The sequence below is a fragment of the Schistocerca americana genome, chromosome X (assembly GCF_021461395.2).
Source record: "Schistocerca americana isolate TAMUIC-IGC-003095 chromosome X, iqSchAmer2.1, whole genome shotgun sequence".
Taxonomy (NCBI): Eukaryota; Metazoa; Arthropoda; class Insecta; order Orthoptera; family Acrididae; genus Schistocerca; species Schistocerca americana.
The window spans coordinates 843,210,761-843,231,780 of NC_060130.1; the positions used below are offsets into that span (position 1 = coordinate 843,210,761).

At 39.4% G+C, this 21,020-nt stretch overlaps 1 protein-coding gene across 3 annotated transcripts in view; it reads left to right on the forward strand.

Annotated features, from left to right (window-relative positions):
- LOC124556693 overlaps window positions 1-20,706 on the forward strand; it is a 136,217-nt gene extending 115,511 nt beyond the window's left edge. For 2 of the 3 annotated variants that reach the window (XR_006968660.1, XM_047130668.1), the window contains exons 3-5: window positions 18,266-18,345; window positions 20,090-20,193; window positions 20,424-20,706. Coding sequence is in view for 2 of the 3 variants with exons in the window: in XM_047130668.1 (XP_046986624.1) it covers window positions 18,266-18,345; window positions 20,090-20,134 (125 nt within the window). In the remaining variant the exon portion in view is untranslated. The remainder of the gene's footprint in view (window positions 1-18,265; window positions 18,346-20,089; window positions 20,194-20,423) is intronic. The other variant, XM_047130669.1, reaches the window with a different exon arrangement.
- Window positions 20,707-21,020: the final 314 nt, after the last annotated feature.

The window sequence follows — 21,020 nt, forward strand, 5'->3', positions numbered from 1 at the left end:
AAAGGAATCGGAGAAGTTGGTACATGTACAGAGCGGGGACCACAATAAATTTACCCGCACACCATCCACAAGACAGAAAGAAAGAAGGGGAAGGGGTACGATTCGGATGTACCAGTACCCTGTACTAAATGCCGTGGCGTATTGCTGCTTGCGAAGCTCAGTTGTAGATGCAGACTGAGATTCCAGTAAGGATGGTGATGTCATGCGTATAAAACATACTTGGAAGTGCCAGAAAAGTCACCTAATCGAAACCATTGTTTGACAAAATTTACTCTACATTAAGTGGCTGTGTTTCCTGGCCTCTTATTCGCCATCTGTCCTTTACATTTCAGTACTCTTCCTCTTTAACTCCATGAACGTAATTACATCCAAATCTACGTATAAGCTCGGGAATACACTATTAACAACGTGATCATTTTTTTAAATTGTTAATTCAAACCGTGCCTAAACAATTCCAGCTGCATGATATAGAACCTCCTGGATGTAGTAATAGACATTGTGAAGGACAAAGTACTGAGGTAAAAAAAAGAAAAGCCTCTCCCATCTTAAGAAACCAAGTTTTTTACGACGTAATACACAAGTGATGGTGCAATCTGTCGCTGTTCATTTACTTTTACTCTGGTGAAGAGTTCGTTCGAAACAGAAACTATGCTCTATAGTACAATGGCTGAAGGATTGACACTGACCTCCTTAGACTATGATTCAAGTCGTTTGGAGAAACTACGGAGTTCCCAAATCAGATTTAGAAGATAAAATTGTGATCTCTCGCCTCCACGAGTGAGAATCCAGTCTCCTAAATATCGTTCGCTTAACTCTCGTCGCTGTAAGTTCTGCGAGAGTGTGTTCCGAGGCAATATTTAGCGAGTGTCAAGCCGAGATGTTCGCGGAGACGAATCGGACGAATGGTTCCAAATACTCGTAGAGCGAAAGTCGAAGGCCTGAGAAACGACGCGGTCGGAGTTTCCGTTCCAGTTGCGCGCCGCTGCTCGCGAGATACGTGTGCGCAGCATACTTATGGAGCAAGTCTTCGACATGATAAGTGTTGGACGACTTCAAAAATTCCCTCTCCCTTAATCGCCACAATAAGCGTGATAAATGACGTTCGGGCTGTGTTGTCGGAGTTGTGCCGAGGCCCGGGACCGGTGCAGATGGTAAGTTGCCTATCTCCCGAGCCCGTTCCGCCTAATAAATATTCATCCCGTGTTCGTTATTTTATTGCCCACGTATGTATGTGTACCGTGAATGCATATGTATTTTTGGCCTGAATATTGTTAACTAGTCTTTGCATTCGCGATCAGGCCCATTACTCACGGGAGCGGTGATGGCCGGCGCGAATAAATCCCGGCTCGTACAGTCGCCGCCGCAAGCGCTGCGCTCTCTAATTAAACTCATCAGCTCACACTTCGGGCCCCGCACAATAATGGCTATTATGTAAAATAATGCAAAATAATAAAAGATCCATTCCACATAACAGGCGCTCGCTCTGATTATTATTTAAACTGTAAAGCGACGAATGAGCTGCGCAGTGCGCTTCCCGTTTTTCGGGAGGCGGAAAGACCTTTCCATCTTTGACACTGCTACTTTATAGTTGACTTGTTTGTACGTTTCGACTGCGCCACTGCTGATTTTTTTTTCTTGTGTCAGTGTCAATGACCTGTCCATTTAGTCGTTCACGTTACGTCGAACGTCAACAAACCGAAGGATCGCGGCTTCGAGTCCTGCTGTGGACATGGAGTCAGTCTACTTATCTGCTGTCCTGTGTTATCTGTGAGGAACGCCATTAACATAGTATCTACTGTGGTCTAAACAAAAATTTCAACTTTCCCGTAAGAGAGGGAACTGTTTAAAAATGGGTCTTTAAGTGTATTCTTTTACTGGGATGTTACCTTGCATGTCTGTACTGACAAATCCAAATGCTTCTATTACTGGTAAAAATGTAAAAGAAAATAGTCACTGATGCTTATCTAAATAAAACGTGATGCCCGTACGACGCCAGTAGACATCCTAAATTTCGGTTGCATAACGGACTTTAACAAAAATCCAACGAATTTCGACAATGATTAAGTCCTGCCTGAGCTAGAAGGAGGTCAAAATTATTCATTATTCTCTCTTTTTGTCCACCAATTTGCAGTATTATGGTTGCAGCTAGTGTGATAAATATAAAAAAGTTCCTGTTTCTAGTAGTAGCAATCTCGCTGTCACGTTGAAAAAGTACACGTCCGACGGTATGCCAGATCAAACCCACAACCTTCAAGTTCAACCTTTTTTGGAATTTGTTTTATTCGAATTAAAATACGTATCCACTAAGTATGATTTCAAATCTGATAGGTATGTAAATTAGGAGCAGCAGAAAAATAAAAATGCAGATGTAGAAACAAAACGGGTTGTTTTATTTCAGAAAATAATAATCGCTCTGTTGGGTGAGAACATGGGCAACCAATTATAAATAGAAGTTTGAATAGAGGCCGCCGGCCGGGTTGGCCAAGCAGTTCTAGGCGCTTCAGTCTGGAATCGCGCGACCGCTACGGTCGCAGGTTCGAATCCTGCCTCGGGCATGGATGTGTGTGATGTCCTTAGGTTAATTAGGTTTAAGTAGTTCTAAGTTCTAGGGGACTGATGACCTCAGCAGTTAGGTCCCATAGTGCTCAAAGCCATTTGAACCAGTTTTTGAATAGAGGCCTACGATTTGTCTTGAATCCCGTACCAAATTCAATTTAAATTTCGCATTCTAGCAACACTGCACCCACCTTAATTACATATATTTTAAGGATTCTAGAAAACAGTAAGTAAACAAATAAATAATTCTGAAACGTTTGCAGAGTTAGCGTCAGATTCAAGGAGAGATATTCCCTCTTATTTATTCATTTATTTTGCGAATATTCTCTTTAATCATCGAGTCTCACTGAATATTTTTCGGGCTTTTCCTGAAGGCTGCATATAATTCGGCAGAAGTTACGAGCCATTTAATAATTTACAACTCGAATAACCGAACGGGAGATTTGTGCCTGCTGTCATTTAAGGCATCTGGAGAGATAAAAAAGAGAAAACATAAAGAAATGAAAAGAACAGAATGGAAAAAAAACTGCGCATATTGTGAGCTTGCAGTTTTATTGTAAAAAATCAAATAATTTTTACCAAATCTACTCGTAAAGCTTATTACGCAGCGCGCTAGTTTTCAAGACTGGGAGGTGAGAGAGACCCAGATTGAATCTGCGCGGCGGATTAACGACCGCTGGTGCGATGCACGGGCTGCCTGGTTATGGATTTCAGGTGGTTTTCCACGTCCGTTTAGGTAAATGCTCCGTCTCAGGGAATACTATACAAAACCAGTTAAAATACGATCACACATATAACAAAGATTTCACGGTTCATAAAGAGATTCCGCACACCATTTTTACATCTTAGGTTACATCAGTTCTTCCCAACGCTGGAATTTGGCAGGAAGTGAGTAAGTGCTCCGCGCAAAAATATTAATAACGTGGCGGTTTTTTTAAGTTCTCCGCGCAGAACTACAAATAACCTGATTTTTTTTGACATTCTGACGATACTAATTTAGCGGGTGTAAATTTCATAACCGACCGCTGCTGGTGCCACAAAACGTCATTTGCGCGCGATTGCCAATAACATTAGGCATTTCTTCCAGTTTATATTCTTTATGAAAATAGCTTATGCTGTGTTGCCAACCTTATATTGGTCCCTCCCTCTTACTAACAGTGGTCGTTAGAAGTTGGAAATCGTCATTCTTGGAACAACTCCCAACCTATGCGATCTACCAGTGTGGTTACATGCTGCCCGCCTGCTTGCCTACCTGCATGTTAAACAGATAATTACAAAATACATTTGAGATAGATAATTAATTTCTTCTTGTATTTTAAAATTTTTTTATGATTTCTGTGTTATTAGTTATGATTTGAAATCGAAATAATCGCTGAACAAAATAAGTTTCTCTCATTTTTAAGATTTTATTAATTTTATTAACCTTGAAAATAAACAAGGTGTACTATCAAAGTGCCAAAATTCTCAAAGTGTTCCGTCACAGGAAAAATTTGGGAGATACTGTGGCGACAGAATGGCTGTCCGGCGACCAAGATAAAATAAAATAAATTTGACAAATAGTTTGAAAGGGTGACACTGTGCTACGCGGTAAACGCTAGTAAAGAGCTAAAATGGGTTTTCCAATCACAGAAAGAAGGCTAAGAGTCTCTACTCTTACAACGAACTTGCTACTTCTAGTTCATTTAATATGATATACACGTCTTCTCTACGTAATTGTTAACAGTGCGTTAGTCGGAAACAAGATGCACCCGAAAGCAGTTATTCTTGATTTTTGTGGTTCGCTTGAGGAAGGATACGTTGCTAAATTAATCTTAAACGAAAAATTACCAAGGCATCTGATGCAGCTTCGAAACGGAGGAAATTTAATAAGGAGAGACTGAATTCAAATCTCAGTGGAATTATCATTGTTCAGTGTACCCCCTGTTACTGTTACAAGAATGCAATGTTGGGCCGGGGAGGGAGAGGGTTCCTTCTCGAGAGGTATGAACGACTGCTTTCTCGATTTTTCTTTATTTGATGCGTACTTGAAAATTTCGGTGAAACCTAAAAATTTGAAATTTCCTGGACCACATTTGGCATGTTGACGGCTCCGTATTTTATCTTCGTCAATTATCTGAATTAGATTTGGGCTTATGCCTATAATGGTAGCAATGTTTATAAGAATTTAAAATCTGACAGTGCAGACAGTGAATGGCATAGAATCTGTACCAACAATTTTCATAGCGAATGATTGCGATATCCTACGTTTTATAATTCACTGCACGTAATTTCGTATACGAGAAAAGTAAATTTACAGCCTTCGTTAACTGTTCGACAAACATGGTGCATAAATTATCGAGATTTATTTTCTCCGTTTTCGAACTACCAAGGAAGGCTAAGAAAACTACAAAAACATCAGGTTTTCTTATTCCTGTCTCGTGTACACGTTGTTCGGTTACCTGTCGATTTTTGTGGTACCATTAATAAGTGAGCTACTGTATATGCTGAATCGCGCAGTATTTATACGTGGTAAGCGGTCGACGATGTAATACCTGAAATTCAATTTATCCTGCTGCCGTAAATAAGATCCGTACGCCTTGCGAACCACGCGGAATGCAATTATACTGAGTTATACGAGTAGGTCGGAGGCACTAACTTTCTCGGCACAGACCCGGAACTGCGCATTAAAAGCGACAGTAGCCAGCGCTTAGTGAAATTACTGGTGCAGGTAACGCTGTGTAGAGACGAGCAGTATATACAACCTCGAGGGGGTCATGTCGAGTTCGCTAAAAGATTAGATTGTGGAACTATCCATACCAAACACTTTTTGCACAGATAAGTTTCCGGTCTCTCCACGTGCTCACACAGTCCCCTCCTCTTGTCACGTAAAGTTGAAGTATGCATATTCCGTCTCAGTGACTCTCAAGGCTGCACCTTTCCGTTCAGTTTCTACCCGGACAGGAAGTTCAAAGAATTCTGATTAAGGGAAGTTTTGAAAATAAAACCAAAGAGATATACATTAGATATTCTCATAAAGTCAGAAATCTTGGAAGAACTTCAATAGAAACAGAATCAAGTAAACTTGGAAGACGACTTGCCTGAGTAGTTAAACGCACAGCGCCCTATTTATCATGACTGGGGGATACGACAGACCCGGATCGAATTCGGGCATCGGTTTGACGGCTGGTGGTAAAATACAAGGTTAGTCAAATTCTTCGTTGAATGGCATTTGCCGTCTCCAAAAAACAACATAAACGGTAGAAATAGAAATAGACGCAGAACGAAGTAAACAGATTCACATACCTCCTTAGCGTAACAACTTTTGGGTGATAGGAAGGCTTTCGGTCACAGAATTAAAAAACAAAATTAAGGGTCATACTATAGAATGACGATTACCTATCATCAGCGGATGCAGTAGTATGCCGCGGGGAAAGAAGAAAGACGCCTAAATAAATGCATCGTTTTTGTCAAAATCAGCCGGCCGGTGTTGCCGTGCGGTTCTAGGCGCTTCAGTCTGGAGCCGCGCGACCGCTACGGTCGCAGGTTCGAATCCTGCCTCGGGCATGGATGTGTGTGATGTCCTTAGGTTAGTTAGGTTTAAGTAGTTCTAAGTTCTAGGGGACTGATGACCACAGATGTTAAGTCCCATAGTGCTCAGAGCCATTTGAACCATTTGTCAAACTCAGCTAAACATAATTAACAGCTTCCAGTCGTAGGTCCACACTCAAATACAAAATTAGCTATCGACGATGCTCTATCAGAACGTTTCGAAATGTTTAAGAATTTGCACACTGTAATCACAGATAATTTAAACATCGAAAATAAGAATCAAATTAATTTATAATGAAAGAGTAGATTTGCAAGAAAGTAGAAATTATCCTGCAATAATAATCTAATTCTTCAACTACGGCAGAAAATTGTTAAAATTTCAGCTTTACCATTCCTCGATTCAGAATCAGAAAACTTCACCGAAAAAGCAAAAAATCACATTAAGGTTTCTGAAATATGCTTGTAGTATGCAACTCATTACTGGAAAATGCGTGATCCTTGAACCTAAATAATGCTGTTGTGTTCTAAATAGGCTGGAGTGCCGCAAGAATTCAGAGAACTACTTTAACCATAAAAACAATTCAAATAGTTGTCTTGGACACATGCTACACGCAACAAGTACCATTTGTTAAAGCTGAAGGTAAGCTTGAAGGCAGTCATGGCGATGTCTGAAGACTCCTACGTGTTAGAACATTAAGAAATAGATTTTGGGAAGATAGAGACATCTGTTTCACAGTACAACAAACGCTTGGAGTACCGAGCAAGACACAAGAAGAACAATCTAAGTGCTAATTTATTCACACCGTGATAAATATACTAACGATACGATACTTGACATCATACTGATTTCATTGCACTAATGTTGATTCGTGTTGTCGATTCAGAGTTGCTTCGTTTGTGTTCAACATTCATGTATATACTTGACAGGTTCGTACCGTCGGCAGTTCAAATCGATTTGTTAGTTGCATGTCCCACTGATCATATTAGCGATAAACGTCATGATGAGGAACTGCATAATTCGCACAAAGTTAAATACGTTTCGTTAAAAGATATATTATTAGACGTACCTACTAGGAAAATCTGATTTTTTATTTCTGTTCGAGAACCAATATATATCGTACTACTAGAAGCAGTTGACGAAGAGAGACAACGTATTTCTACAATCTGAAAGGTGTTTTATTTCCCCGCGTATAATGCAAAAGAGCCTCGTAACTACCCAGTATTGTAATTGTGAACGTCACTAGACTAAATTATAATTTTTGGTTGGAGAAATTAATACACTGTGTTTTATTCGAACTGTAAGTCATTCCATACTGACGTGTATTGGGTCGCTGATAGCAAATCCTCAAGTTCGTCTTTTTAGTTTCTAGCCGTAACAATGGGTGAAGTTATATATATCTATCAACATAAATTAAAATAGTTGAACTAAGAAAAGAACTTGTCTTAATTGGAAGTCATCTGTAGACGGAGTATGGGTTTTAGAACTGGTTGTGATGCATTAAAACTTTAAAACAGGTTAATTACAGCTTATCATTCTTTTCAGTTGAAGCTGCCATCGCTAACACGTTCAACATAAAAAAAACATGATTACACTTAAGGTTATAAATGGACTGCCACCGAATTTGTAACGCGGAAGAAATTTGCTCTTACGTAAGGAAAATATACATCACTCTGAGATGTTGCAACTGTATAATACCATTAAAGGCACATATAAATAATACCTGGCAATTTGCAGAAATATAAATTACTTTCAGCTGTAATTTAAATAGTATCTAGAACAGTGATAAAATTTTTGTTAACTGCAACTAATAGGAGTGTTCGGTTAACACGAGGATGGGTTCTATCGTGACTCACTAGCACAGGTACTAACTCATGGCAGGGTCTTTGAGCCCTTGTCCTCTGCTGGAAAGCAAAATACTCCCGATACCAAACCACAAAGAGGCTAAATTGACAAGACAAATTCACATTTTCGTTTCTAATGAGTTACAGTAACAACTGAAACTACATTCACATTATCTGCAAAAACTGATCCGGGTTATCTTTCTATTCGTGCACGTTTCGGATTAGCAGTATTTTTCAGTATGGGAAAAGAAATGAATTAGTGTATTAGTTTTTGCTTGTATGCTGAGAAAATATTTGACTCGTCGTATCGATTGCATCTATTGCTGCGGCTTAGAATTAAGTTTGCTATATAACTGCTGCATAGAAAACATGCGAGGTATTTCCGTTTTTCATGTGCAGTGTGAGCGTCGAAATTTAGCTAAGAAACCACAGTAATAAGGAAGGTTCGCATTCAGTCAATAAGAAGTATCGACGTGAGAGGCTCTTCCGTTGGGAAACAACTGGCGGTCTCTCTGGAAGCAAGCATTCTTTATTAGCCACGCGTTTCGTGATTCTAATCCCAGTATATTCACAAATAAGACAATGGAGGAATTCCACGTTAGCATCTATTATGACAAAATTTAAGCTAGTACAAACTTCACATTATTCGCTTTTTGTATAACAAAACCGCTCATTACATGCTGGACTATAATAAGATACTATTCGACCGTGATCTTCTCATTCCGTGTTTTTAAGTTCCAAAATATTTTCTGTGGTCTAGCATCAAATAGCTTTCATTTAAAAATTAAAAATTTCACTATTGCGTTTTGAAGAGAATTAGAATGTATTTTTATAGAAAAAGAAAAGCCTGGCGTTTTATTCGAGCTTTTTCTCCCGTTTATGAAGTGGGGATAAGACCACTGAATCATATTCGTTATACAGGATGTATCAAAAGGAATCAACCGATTATGTTATACGTGAGTGAACAAAGAACTGTTGGAAAGAGGAAACTCTGGAGTTTTACATGGTTCCCGCTGGGTAGTAACAGTGTGTATCTGGAAGCTCGGGAATTTTTAAATCAAAAGATCACTGAACGATGGATGGGTCGTACAGGGCCAAATGATTCAACCTTACGTTTCTGGCCTCCAAGGTCACAGGCCCTGACTATACGTAATTATTTCTTGCGAGGGTTTATAAAAGACTCTGTTTATGTGCCTCCGTTACCAACAACAATGAATGAACTTGAACATCGCATAACAGCAGCTGTGGAAGCTGTAACTGAATACGTGATCGCTGCAGTGTGGGAACAATTAGAATACGCATTAGCATGTGCCGTGCATCTCAAAGGGGGGCATATTGAACACCTATGAAAAGGTATGAAAAAAAAACTTTTTGAGTTTCCGGTTCATGAAAAAACAAAATTCATTGTATTTGTTTATTAGTTTCAGATATATAGACGTGCCAAATCGGATGATTCATTTTGATACAGCCTGTAGTGTAAAATTGTATATATGAAATGAACAGCTGAGAGGGAAACGAAAAATGAGCCTGTGGTATACCTAGATGAGAAAGTAACATCTCATAAAGAACACAGTAAGTTTGACTGGACAGCTACGCTTGCTATCGAACTCGATAGAAAACGAGGATTAGAGTTGGATCACTAGATATTATCCGCGTAAGTAAGATACTCAGGTAAAATGATCCGACAACCAGTTCACGCTTGCTCACTACTTCTGCACCCACGATCTACCATCGCTGATCTCTGTACAGTCGATTAAATACATTCATCCCCAGAGGTACTTTTTACGTGATCCTGCGATGGAGAAACGAGTTTCTATAATGCTGAACACGTGTTCAAACTATTCTAATTTGTGGCAGAAATACGAGGACTTCGCCACCGATACTGTACTAGCAAAGTCAGTGTGAAGAGCTTAGCGTGTAGTGTGCTCGGAGGCAGCGAGAGGCGTCAGAGGCGTTGAGCGCGGGACTTTCGGGACGGTGTGTAGGCATCAGCCATCCATCGTGGCCCGCCATCAGATAATAACAATAGCGGCCGGCCGGCGCTGCGCCTGCCTGCATTTCTCTAATATATTAAATTTCCAATCTGGCAGCCCAGCTCGCCTCACTAGCATTTTTTGGCGCTCTCGTAAATCCCGTCGTTCCGCTCTCGGGGCCTACATTCCTCGCTACACCGCAGCTACTGCTGGTCCTAGCGCCCACCACGTGCCGCTCACAACCGTGACATCTCGGGAAAACTCGGCGAACACTGACTCCACAGAGGTATATGCCAGCACGGAATGCTGAGTTACTTTCATTGACTGGAAGCAATCTGACACACCAGCAAAGGCAAAATCAGAAACAAAGGTGGAAAGCAGTCTGGGGCTCTATTCTGAATCTCTTACTGACGAGACCCTAAGTGAGATATTTCAGCGCCGTACGACCAAACGCCAGCTATAGCGACAGTGTTTAAGGCAGAATGATCATCATCACAATCATCATCTATCCATATTACTAAATTAAGGGGGGTAGGACGTCAAACGGGCCAACTTGGAGCAGGAGAGGCATCTCAGGATATTTTAATTTCCAGTGTCTATGCTTTTACAAATAAATCCATAAAACTTTGTCGGCATCACCAGGAAGGATTCAGGATTTAAAAAAATGGTTCCAATGGCTCTGAGCACTATGGGACTTAACTGCTGTGGTCATCAGTTCCCTAGAACTTAGAACTACTTAAACCTAACTAACCTAAGGACATCACACACATCCATGCCCGAGGCAGGATTCGAGCCTGCGACGGTAGCGGTCGCGCGGTTCCAGACTGTAGCGCCCAGAACCGCTCGGCCACTCCGGCCGGCATTCAGGATTCACACACATTGCAGTGGAAGTTCGAAAACATAACAAAATAATTTTTTTTACGTGCGGAATTTCGTCATTTTTTTCACTTACTAATGGCTGCATTTCTTGCTATAGGTACACTTTTCTTCATAAGTTAGAGGGATTCTTCGATGAATTTTGCACAGCATACAAACCATACTTACAGGTGTATGGAACTCTAGAATTTATTTAATTTATGAAAAAACGAATGAGCTGTTATATTTTAAACTTCATGTTTAGAAAAAACACAAATTTTCTAGTTAATTACCTCAATTTTTACCACAGTTTTTAATAGATTTGTAAAATTCTAGAGTTTCGTACACCTTTGAGTATGGTTTGTATGCTGTGCAAAATTCATCGAAGAATCTCTCTTACTTATGAAGAAAAGTGTACCTATAGCAACAAATGCTGCCATTAGTAAGTGAAAAAAATATGAAATTTCACATCTAAAAACAAATTATTTTGTTATGTTTTCGAACTTCCACTGCTGTGAGTGTAAATCCTGAATCCTTCCTGGTCATGCTGACAAGGTTTATTGAATTTATTTGTAAAAGTATAGACAGTGGAAATTAAAATGTCCTGTGATGCCTCTCCTGCTCCAAGTCGGCCCGTTTGACGTCCTACCCCTCCCCCCCCCCCCCCCCCCCTTAAAGCCCCTGCCGCATTTTTCTGTCTGCACATGAAGTCTGATCTCAGGAATTACTGTAGGAATTTTTATTCAGTTTTCACCAGCAGACAGACTGATTCATGAGGAAGGTTTATGTACACAATTTATTTCTGCTGTTCCAGAGAAGCCGTCCGGCAGTAGATACTTCGTGCGATGCCGGGGCAGGTCCAGTGCTGGATAAACGCGCTTTCAAGACTTTTCCATTCAGCTACATGCATCCACGTTGTTCCTGAGTTTTTCTGATGCCATCAACTCGCATTCTATTACGCCGTTCTCTCGGTGCTTTCATATCTGTTGGAATCCAGAAAAGAACTTATTTAATCCATCGAGTATCCATTCCTCTGGCTACATTTCATGTGCCCTGCAGACATAATTACGTGTTACAATCCAGTCAGTTCCTTCTTCCATCTGCTTGTTCCCAATTTCTCTTGGTAATTCCCAGAAGGCACTTCTTGATTGCTCGTTGAGTAAAACTTCAGCTATTGAATGGTTAATTAGTTAGTTACATATTCCGTAGATCATTTGAACGATTTTTTTTTATCGAAATGACATAGAGTGAATCAGTTTACAGGATACGTGTACATGATTAGTGTTAACATTAATGAACACATCATTTTATTCCTACTCATGCAACTACACTTCAAAATACTGGCTACCAATTTTTGAGTAGAAATTCCTCAATGGAATAGAAGGAGTTTTCCAGGAGAAATGATTTTAAATTAGATTTAAAACTTGCACGTTATGTTATTGGGAAAATGATCAAAACAAATTTGTTGCTGTATATTGAATTCCTGTCTGAGCTACTGACAGCTTTAACAGTGGATAATAAAGATAATTTTTCCCTCTAGTGTTGTAGGTATGTACATCACTTCTGAAATTGTGCTGAATTTTTTAATGACGAATTTCACTAGCGAAAATGTGTATGAAAATTCCCAGCTCTTTGAAGAGTTATCTACATGACGTCTGTCGATGAACACCACTTATTTTGGTTACTACTCACTTTTGTGCAACCCCTACTTTCTTTCTAAGTGATGAGCTATCCCAGCAAGTTGTTGCACCCGACATTATTGAGTGGTAATATGCAAAATATGTCAGGAGGTTGATACGTTTGTTACCAACATTAGCAATTATACGAAGAACAAAACCAGCTGAACTTAATCTTATGAGACTCTAAGTAGTATCCTCCTTCCAGTTCAAGTTTTCATCGATATGTACACCAAAAATTCTGGAGCATTCTATCCTCCTTTCTGACTCCTGTTCAGGCGCTACACCAGTTTTTTGTATAACTCTATTTGCTGTACAGAACTGAATGTACTGTATTTTTATTATTTTTTTTCAAAATTTACGGAGACACTGGTTTTCATGCTCATCATCCATGACTCACTACCTTAGGTCATCACTGGTGATGTATACTATTTGTAAACCTTCCTTTCCAGTTACTCAGAAAGCTCAGTTTTGAAAACCCTGTTTCATTCCCCAAAAGCGCTTCAAGCCTCTGTTACTCTTTTGTTTATTTGTTTTGTTGTCCATCCAATCGTTGCTTGCCTGAATAATTGAATATCTCAATCTACTTCTTTGACCTCATTGTTAATTTGAACTATTTTCTTTCCACTTCTTGATTATGTATTATTTTAATCTCATTGGAGTTTATTTTCAGGTTATTATTAAACATGAAATATTGACATCTGCCATCATGGCTCAATTTTATTGTCATTAGACGTAGAGAGTTCAGCAGCAAAACTTCCTACTGCACTGCTAGGAATAGTTTTCGTGATGTGATATCTCTTGACCAGACTAATCTTTCAGTTATGAATTTCTCAGTATAGAGTGATCATAATCGTTCATATACCATCATACGATAATTTTGCCACCGGGTATGGTTTACGATTGATGTATTTGGTCAATTGTTCCATTTAGTTAAATACATATATTATTATACACACACAGTTTTGCAATATTATTTCGTGGATTGTTATCGGCACATCTGTAGCGCTCATAGGGCATTATAATGTCTATTTTTTTCGGAGTTCGAAAAACGTTTTGTCTATCAACGATGCAATACTTGACAGAAAGGTTATTCTCGAAGCTATGTCCAATTTCAACAAAGTCGTCCTCTTTTTTCGAAAGTCTAATACCAGGTATTTAACTGCGAAAGGTGACATTCTTAGAAACAATGCACATGGATACGGGCACGGGCCACAAATTGGAAAAAAAATCGAGGAATAGTGACTAACATATCAAAGCAGAATGAATGAGAGAAGAAGGAAGGGTAATTACGATTTAATGTTGCGTCGACGAGGTCATTAGTGACAGATCACAAGCTCGGATCGGTGAAAGATAGGGAAAGAACTAAAAAGTTAAATGTTAATTTCCAGACAGAGATTCGAAACGCCGCCCTTCCAAACGCGAGTCCAGTGGCTTACCATTGCGTCCCCTCGCTTTGTTGTGTCAAAAAAATACGAAAATAAAAACAAAAGTAATCTGAAACTCTTTTCGTATTTAATGACACTTACTTTGTTACGAGACTCCCAGTACCAAAGTCCCTAAAATGGAATCTTAAAATTTAGCACGATGCAACTTGTGGCGTAGTAGTTGCGACATGTGAATGTATTTGAAAATCCGTACCCTATCCATCACAAATATGTAGTCATAGATTTCGCTAAAATGACTACGCATATTCCGGGGTGACTTCTGCACCAAATCAATGGCTGATTCCTTCCCTCGATTCTTATCTGTGTAGTTATTATTCCGTCTCTGATGACCTCAATGTCTTGGACGTTGGATTGTAGCGTTCCTTCTTCCTTGAAAGCCGCCCTATGAAGTATCACATACAGCGCGAAATTCTGCGGGGATTGTTGTAGTATGACTGTTTCCAACTTCCCTACATGTACTGTAGAACGCAGTATAACGCAGTACATTTTCGTTTTCGTTTATTCAGTTTCTCTCTGTGTTTCCCTCATCGTTAAAAAATGGGCGTATGTTTCCGTAACCAAGAGATAGCGCTTCCAGGAAAATCTCCCCCGTGGCTGCCAATTTTATGTCATCTTTTTAATTGGTTTGAGTGATGTGACTTGCTTCCGATCCTTCTGTGTAACCACACCTCTACCTCACACGCTGTTTTGCATGCGAATAATAGCTTAATTCAAATGGTCTCATTTAATTTGTTCCCACACAAGCGTAATGTAACCTATAGTTTACTTTTCAGCAAGTACACAATCTAACGAACTAATAACATCGATAACTTGTTCGTTAAAATCGTGCCAATACATCCGATGTGAGGTACCACGGATCGAATCTGACATCGGCAGTATCTCTACCAACCACCAAATGTGGTTACTTCTGACGGGCTAGTACCAGTTTCTAGATATATCTAGAAAGAAAGACTTTCTGGTTCGTAAAAGAGATCACGACTGCTTTCTTCTCCATCCGAGCTTTCCACTTCTAACGACTTCAGAAGCGAACAGGCGATAAACTATTCTCTTTGAGTTTCCGAAGATTAACTTTCCTCACCCTTCGTACATCGTCCTAAGTAACTTGCAAGCTCCCGAATGCACACGTAACATTTCTCATTATTTCATTCATTTCGCTTTTTTCGTTTTGGAGATTAAAGAAACATGCGGCGTCCTGCAAAATAAGGAAAACTCTATCATTGGTAGTGGTGGGGGGGGGGGGGGGCGGTACTGACTCCCGTGCAGTGCTGACTTTTTACCTTTGCAACTTAAAGATCTATCCTTCTGTTCACCTCCCGCTTCTTCGTCTTCAGTTCTGTAATTTCAGTTAATGATATTCACAAACAACGCCAATGAACGGAATGCAGAAAAAGCACAGACTCATTCATCTTTAATGATCTTGTTTCGAAAGGCGACAGCCTAAAAATCGGAACCATTTGCTCCGCTATGTTTCACAAGCTCATCAGTAAAGCATTAGCCCGGTAGGCCTCTTCTGTCTTTTCCAGCAGCTTTTTGCCACCGTAAAAATAATCCGTGTGGCTGCGGTGGAACGAACTCAGAAAAGGGAACGTAGCAGATACCCCGGAACCTACGATAACTATTTCTTCCCTCAGCCTACTGCTTTGCAGTATCTGGACTTGGGGGCGATACAAACATTGTTACTCATATCACGTGCTCACACGTCAGTCGCGACACTTTCTACAAATCTTCACTTCCAAATGTTGGAGCGGAATCGGCCATCATAGAGAAACGTGACATTTTACATCTTTCAGCCGTAATGATATAATGTAACACAAATAAAACGTTCTATGCTACTATGTTTACTGCGTGGGGTGCACTATGAGAGCAAACAGTGAGCACCGTCACTACCCAGACGGTTATCGCTGAAACACTGGACGCTGCTACACGTTGTACATCATGCTACTAACACTATTGCTAACCTGGAAATACACCGTATGACGTTGCGACCATTGAACCATTCAGTGAGAACAATAAAATTCTGACGCAGAGTTTTCTTAGTCTGTGTTTCTTAACTATTTTCCACTCATTACCGTCATGATTGTTATTGTTCATAGTATAATTCTTGTTAATACTTTTCTTCGCGGGAATTTCTGCAGACAGCTTCTAATTGGAGTTTTATATATTTTTAAAAAATCAGTAAACAATTTGCTATGCCGCGCGGGGTAGGCATGGGTGTGTGTGTTGTCCTTAGCCTAAGTTAGTTTAAGTTACATTAAGTAGTGTGTAAAAAGGGACCGATGACCTCAGCAGTTTGGTCCCATAAGACTTTACCACAAATTTCCAAATTTCCAATTCGCTACTGTTGCGTATGTCTTCGGAAATTATATTTGTTCTCTGTTTACATGTCCATGTAACTAGCGGTACATATTCATCAGTTATCTGTCTCACTTCTCTTAGGGATTTCAGTGTAGAGTATTTATTAAAATTGACCTGATAGCTCTGAAACATGGAACGGGGAGCGGACATCGGTATATACTTCTGTTTGTTGGCGGCGACATAATTTACATAAAAAAATATGAAGAACATACGAATAAAGCTAGGGAGAAGAAAATGAAGAAATTTAAATCTCAGGCTTGGCGAAAGACTCAGTTAAATCCATAATAAAGCTTTCGGATTGAACATTGCGTTTATAAGGTGTGACAGCACGGTGACACATTTCCGCGACGCCTTTAGCCGTCAAGGATATGACGGAAAGCCTACACTTGCCTTATATCTCACAACCGCCATTTGTAACCACACTTTGCTACTAATTGGTCGCTACTTACAACTGCAAATACACGTTTAAGTGAAATATTAATAATTGTTATTGTAGTCACCAATCATAGATAAAGACTTCTGTTGTAGCCTTCAGTCCTAAGACCGTTTTGATGCAGCCTCCATGCTTCTCTAACTTTTGCAAGCCTGTTTGTCTGAAAATAGCTGCTACAACCTACATCCTTCTAAATCTACTTACTTTATTCGTCTCTTGGCTTCGTTCTATGATTTTTACCTCTAACACTTCCTTCCGTTACTAGACTGAAGATTGTTTGATACCTCAGTATGTTATCTATTAACCAATCCCTTCTTTCAGTCACGTTGTGCCACAAATTACTTTTTCCCCCAATTACATTCAGGCCTCTTCAGTATTCTTCTGTAACCGCCCGGCGTTGCCGAGCGGTTCTACGTGCTTCAATCTGCCACCGCGCGACCGCTACGGTCGCAGGTTCGAATCCTGCCTCGGGCATGGAAGTGTGTGATGTCCTTAGATTAGTTAGGTTTAAGTAGTTCTAAGTTCTAGGGGACTGATGACCTCATATGTTAAGTCCCATAGTGCTCAGAGCCATTTGAACCACTTTTTTTTAGTATTCTTCTGTAGCGCCACATTTCAGAAGCTCCTATTCGCTTATTTTCTGTACTGTTCATTGTTTACGTTTTACCTCAGAAGAAGGCTACACTCCAAACTAATACCATTAGAAAAATCCTCCTAACAGTTAAATTTATATCTGACGTTAGCAAATTTCTCTTTTACAGAAGCGCTTTTCTTGCTGTTGCCTGTCTGCATTTTATATCCTCCCTACTTCGACCATCATCAGTTCATTTACGACCCAAACAGCAAAACCTGTCGAATGTTTTTAGTCTCATTTTCTAATCTAACTCTATCAGTAGCACCTGATTTTATTTGGCTACATGCCAGTAACCCTATTTTACTTTTGTTGATATTCATCTTATAACCTGTCCACCCGTTCAACTGATCTTCCAAGTACTTTGCCGTCTCTGACAGAATTACAGTGTCATCGGCAAACTCAGAGTTTTCATTTCTGCTCACTATACTTTAATTCCCTTTCCAAATTTGTCCGTGGTTTCCTTTAGTCTTTGCTCACTGTACAGATTGAATAAAATGGGGGATAGGCTACAACCTTGTCTCATACACTTCTCAACTATGCTACCGTTTCATTTCCATCGAAACTTACAGCTGCAGTCTGGTTTCTGAGGGAATTGTAGATAAATGTCAGCAGCTCATGTTCTTGTGATTAGCGACGACTATTATCGGTCATGGGGCGCAGGGTTCGGCTCGGGGATATTCTCTACGCGCGACTGGATGTGTACTTTGCTGTCATCACCAACGTGCATGTCGCCGAAGTGGCGTCAAATAAAAGAACTGCACCACGAAGCCGAACTCCCCAGCAGGGACAAGTGCCATAACCACATTAAACGTTTTTATTCGTAACTCTTCGCTCCCTGTGTTTTATCCTTACCACTTTCAGATTTCCTGAGGGACAACTGAATATTTAGTTGCTCAAAATTTGGAAGAAATTTTTCACCGCCGAGTTGACAGTTACAAGGAAATAACTGTTCCTCTTTTTTTCAGGTAGCAGAGACGACCCGGACGTGCGATTTGGTGACGTGGGCGTAGCGACAATGGAGCCCCGAGATACAAACGATCAGCAGGTCAGTGATGCGAAACCTGTGTGTGAATTGTTAGAGAAGACAGACATACGGGTTCGTTGTGACCGCTCCGACAGATCAGAATTTACTCGGGATAGGGGACAGCCATGATGTCTTATAGCGTCCGTATTTACAAATTTATTTATGACGTGTATCTTCTATAAGACACCAGCTTTCCGAACTTCCACATATATTTTCATAGAAATTTTAGCATGGAAATTATTGTCAGATAAGACGCTGATTGCATTAAAGGTATAAAGAGATTACACTGCATTTTATTTAGTATTATCTCTACCCTGTTTCTTCAAGTCCAGTTAGTCAGTCCACAAGAAATGTTTCGTGAGAGCGAAAAAACACTTTTTGTCGTTAAACAGCAACAAACCTAAGTATATAGAAAGTTTCGTGATAACCTAATCTCTCGGAAAATCTGTTTGGAGAGTTTGTTTGCAATGTAAATCCTTCGTCATTCATTCGGTAAAGCATCTGAGCTACAAGAGAAATTCTAAAAAATTATTTTTGCGTGATTTCTAACCACTAGAAAATGTAGAGCACTTATTCTTAGAGGAAAGCCTACCCATCACATTTGAACACGTTATTTTTTTTCCCCAATACCGAGGAAGTATTTTCTTGTTTCTCAGCTTAACATACTCCTTGTTGTCGTAGGAACAGTTGATGAAATATGTTACCTTTTTATATTATAGTAACTCAATTAGACAAAACAAAACAAATTTTCGTGACTAACGCATTAACTGTAATGAATAATTTTTCACACAATCGCGCTATATGGAACTGTCAGTTTTTATGCATCGTTATTCGCCAAGAAAACTGTCATTCTAACAGTTTCAGCATCCGTTGCCTTTCCTCATGGATGAATCAATTCCTACGAATTTATGTTTCCCAGATACAAATAATATCAGCTTGTAGCTATGTGTTATATGACGAAATACGGGAACAACTACAAAACATGTAAGCTCCGTGAAATAAAATTACGAAATTTCTACAGAAGCCGTGAATAGAAGTCTTCTCTTATTGCTCCCTGTGGTCTCAGTTTCAATCTATCTGATTGTAATCTGTCCTTGTTATCCTATCTTTCATGAACTCACGTAAACTTTTTTTTTCTACCGTAACTATTACTGCTTTAAACTGTTTACAATTACTTCTAAGTGTTTTACGACATATTAAATATAAGTCTTTTCATATTATCAGCGTCGTTACGTGAATGTAATGTAAAATATGTAGAATGCCTGGTTAGATGTAATATGAATAAATCAATAATTTAAAGAAAACAACAAAAAATAATTTTTTTTTAAAAACAAAGAATTGTTTTGTTAAGTTTACGGACTTTCTTTGACTAAACACTGACCGAAAACATTGTAGTACTAGACTTCGTAAAAAATAAAGCCTGTCGGAAAAATAGGATTTGATATCTAACGTTCTGTTCGTAAAATAATAAGAAGAGAAATTATTTCATTTCGTTCATTACAGAGTCCTCCAATTAATGAGATACCTGCAATGAATGATTATATGTGAACAAAATGTTCTGTGCATCGTTACAATTTTGAGACATAAAATTTTATAAGGCTTTTCAGGGGATTTTATGTACTCCACGGTACAGCTCCTAACATCGCATGGAAGGCACGCTAACAATTTGCGAGCGATGACAGGTCGAACCTTCTTCTAAGTTAAGATAAACTGGTAGTCTGTTATGTAGCGATGGATGAGGCTGTTTAGATTTGTTTTGCTGCAGGTGACGGCGGAAATGCGGAGGGGGCGGAGAAATTTTTCCCTGTAGCTACAGCAACTGCATCAAATGTTCTGTCCGGATTAGGATCCTAACACATGCTTCGAATGGTGAGTTTCCTGTGATGTACCATTCCATACCCTTACTTGAAGAATAACTTAGTACTGATGATAAAGATCACACTGTCCTGTTTGTTATGAGTGGCCAACGTGCAAATATCCACTGTTTCTGACGGTTCACACAGTTTATCGTGTTAGGGAGCACACAGCTTTCATATGGCAATGTTTGTAACAGTCGCACATGATACTAGCAGTTTTTACTTATGATGTTTATGTTTCAGTCAGCACGGAGAGAAATGAAGTTGCTTGCTACGTACGAAGATGACAAATTATATTTCACGTAGAGCGGCGGCATCCCGATGGAACAAGAATGATGCGGCAAGATATCTACTGGACGTGAAGAATGAATTACCTATTCAGGCATACTGTAATTTTTTGCTGTTCATCGTATATCGAACCAAAAATACGTAATTTGATAACTGTAAATAGAAATTTTTTTACAAAACAGACTTGTATTTCATGTCACAGTAGAAAATAATTTTTTTTCAGTGTAGTATAAATTAATTCGATGTATTTAAAGCAAATAGAAGGGAAACACCCACCGTATTAAAATACATACAACAATTTTCCCACTATCCGGACTAATACAGACCCGAAACTGCCCCAATACCGAAAAATTCGGATAATCCAAAATACACATGTTTTTCACGGAAACTGTAATTTACTGTATTCAATAAACATGCTACATGCCACAGGTGAATGCCCACTTCATTACATTTACATGCTACGCGCCAGAAACTGACAACTTATTTGCAAAGTTACACTTGCCATATCACTTGCTTTTAGATCACTTTCGTAAAATAGTCGTCCACTTATTT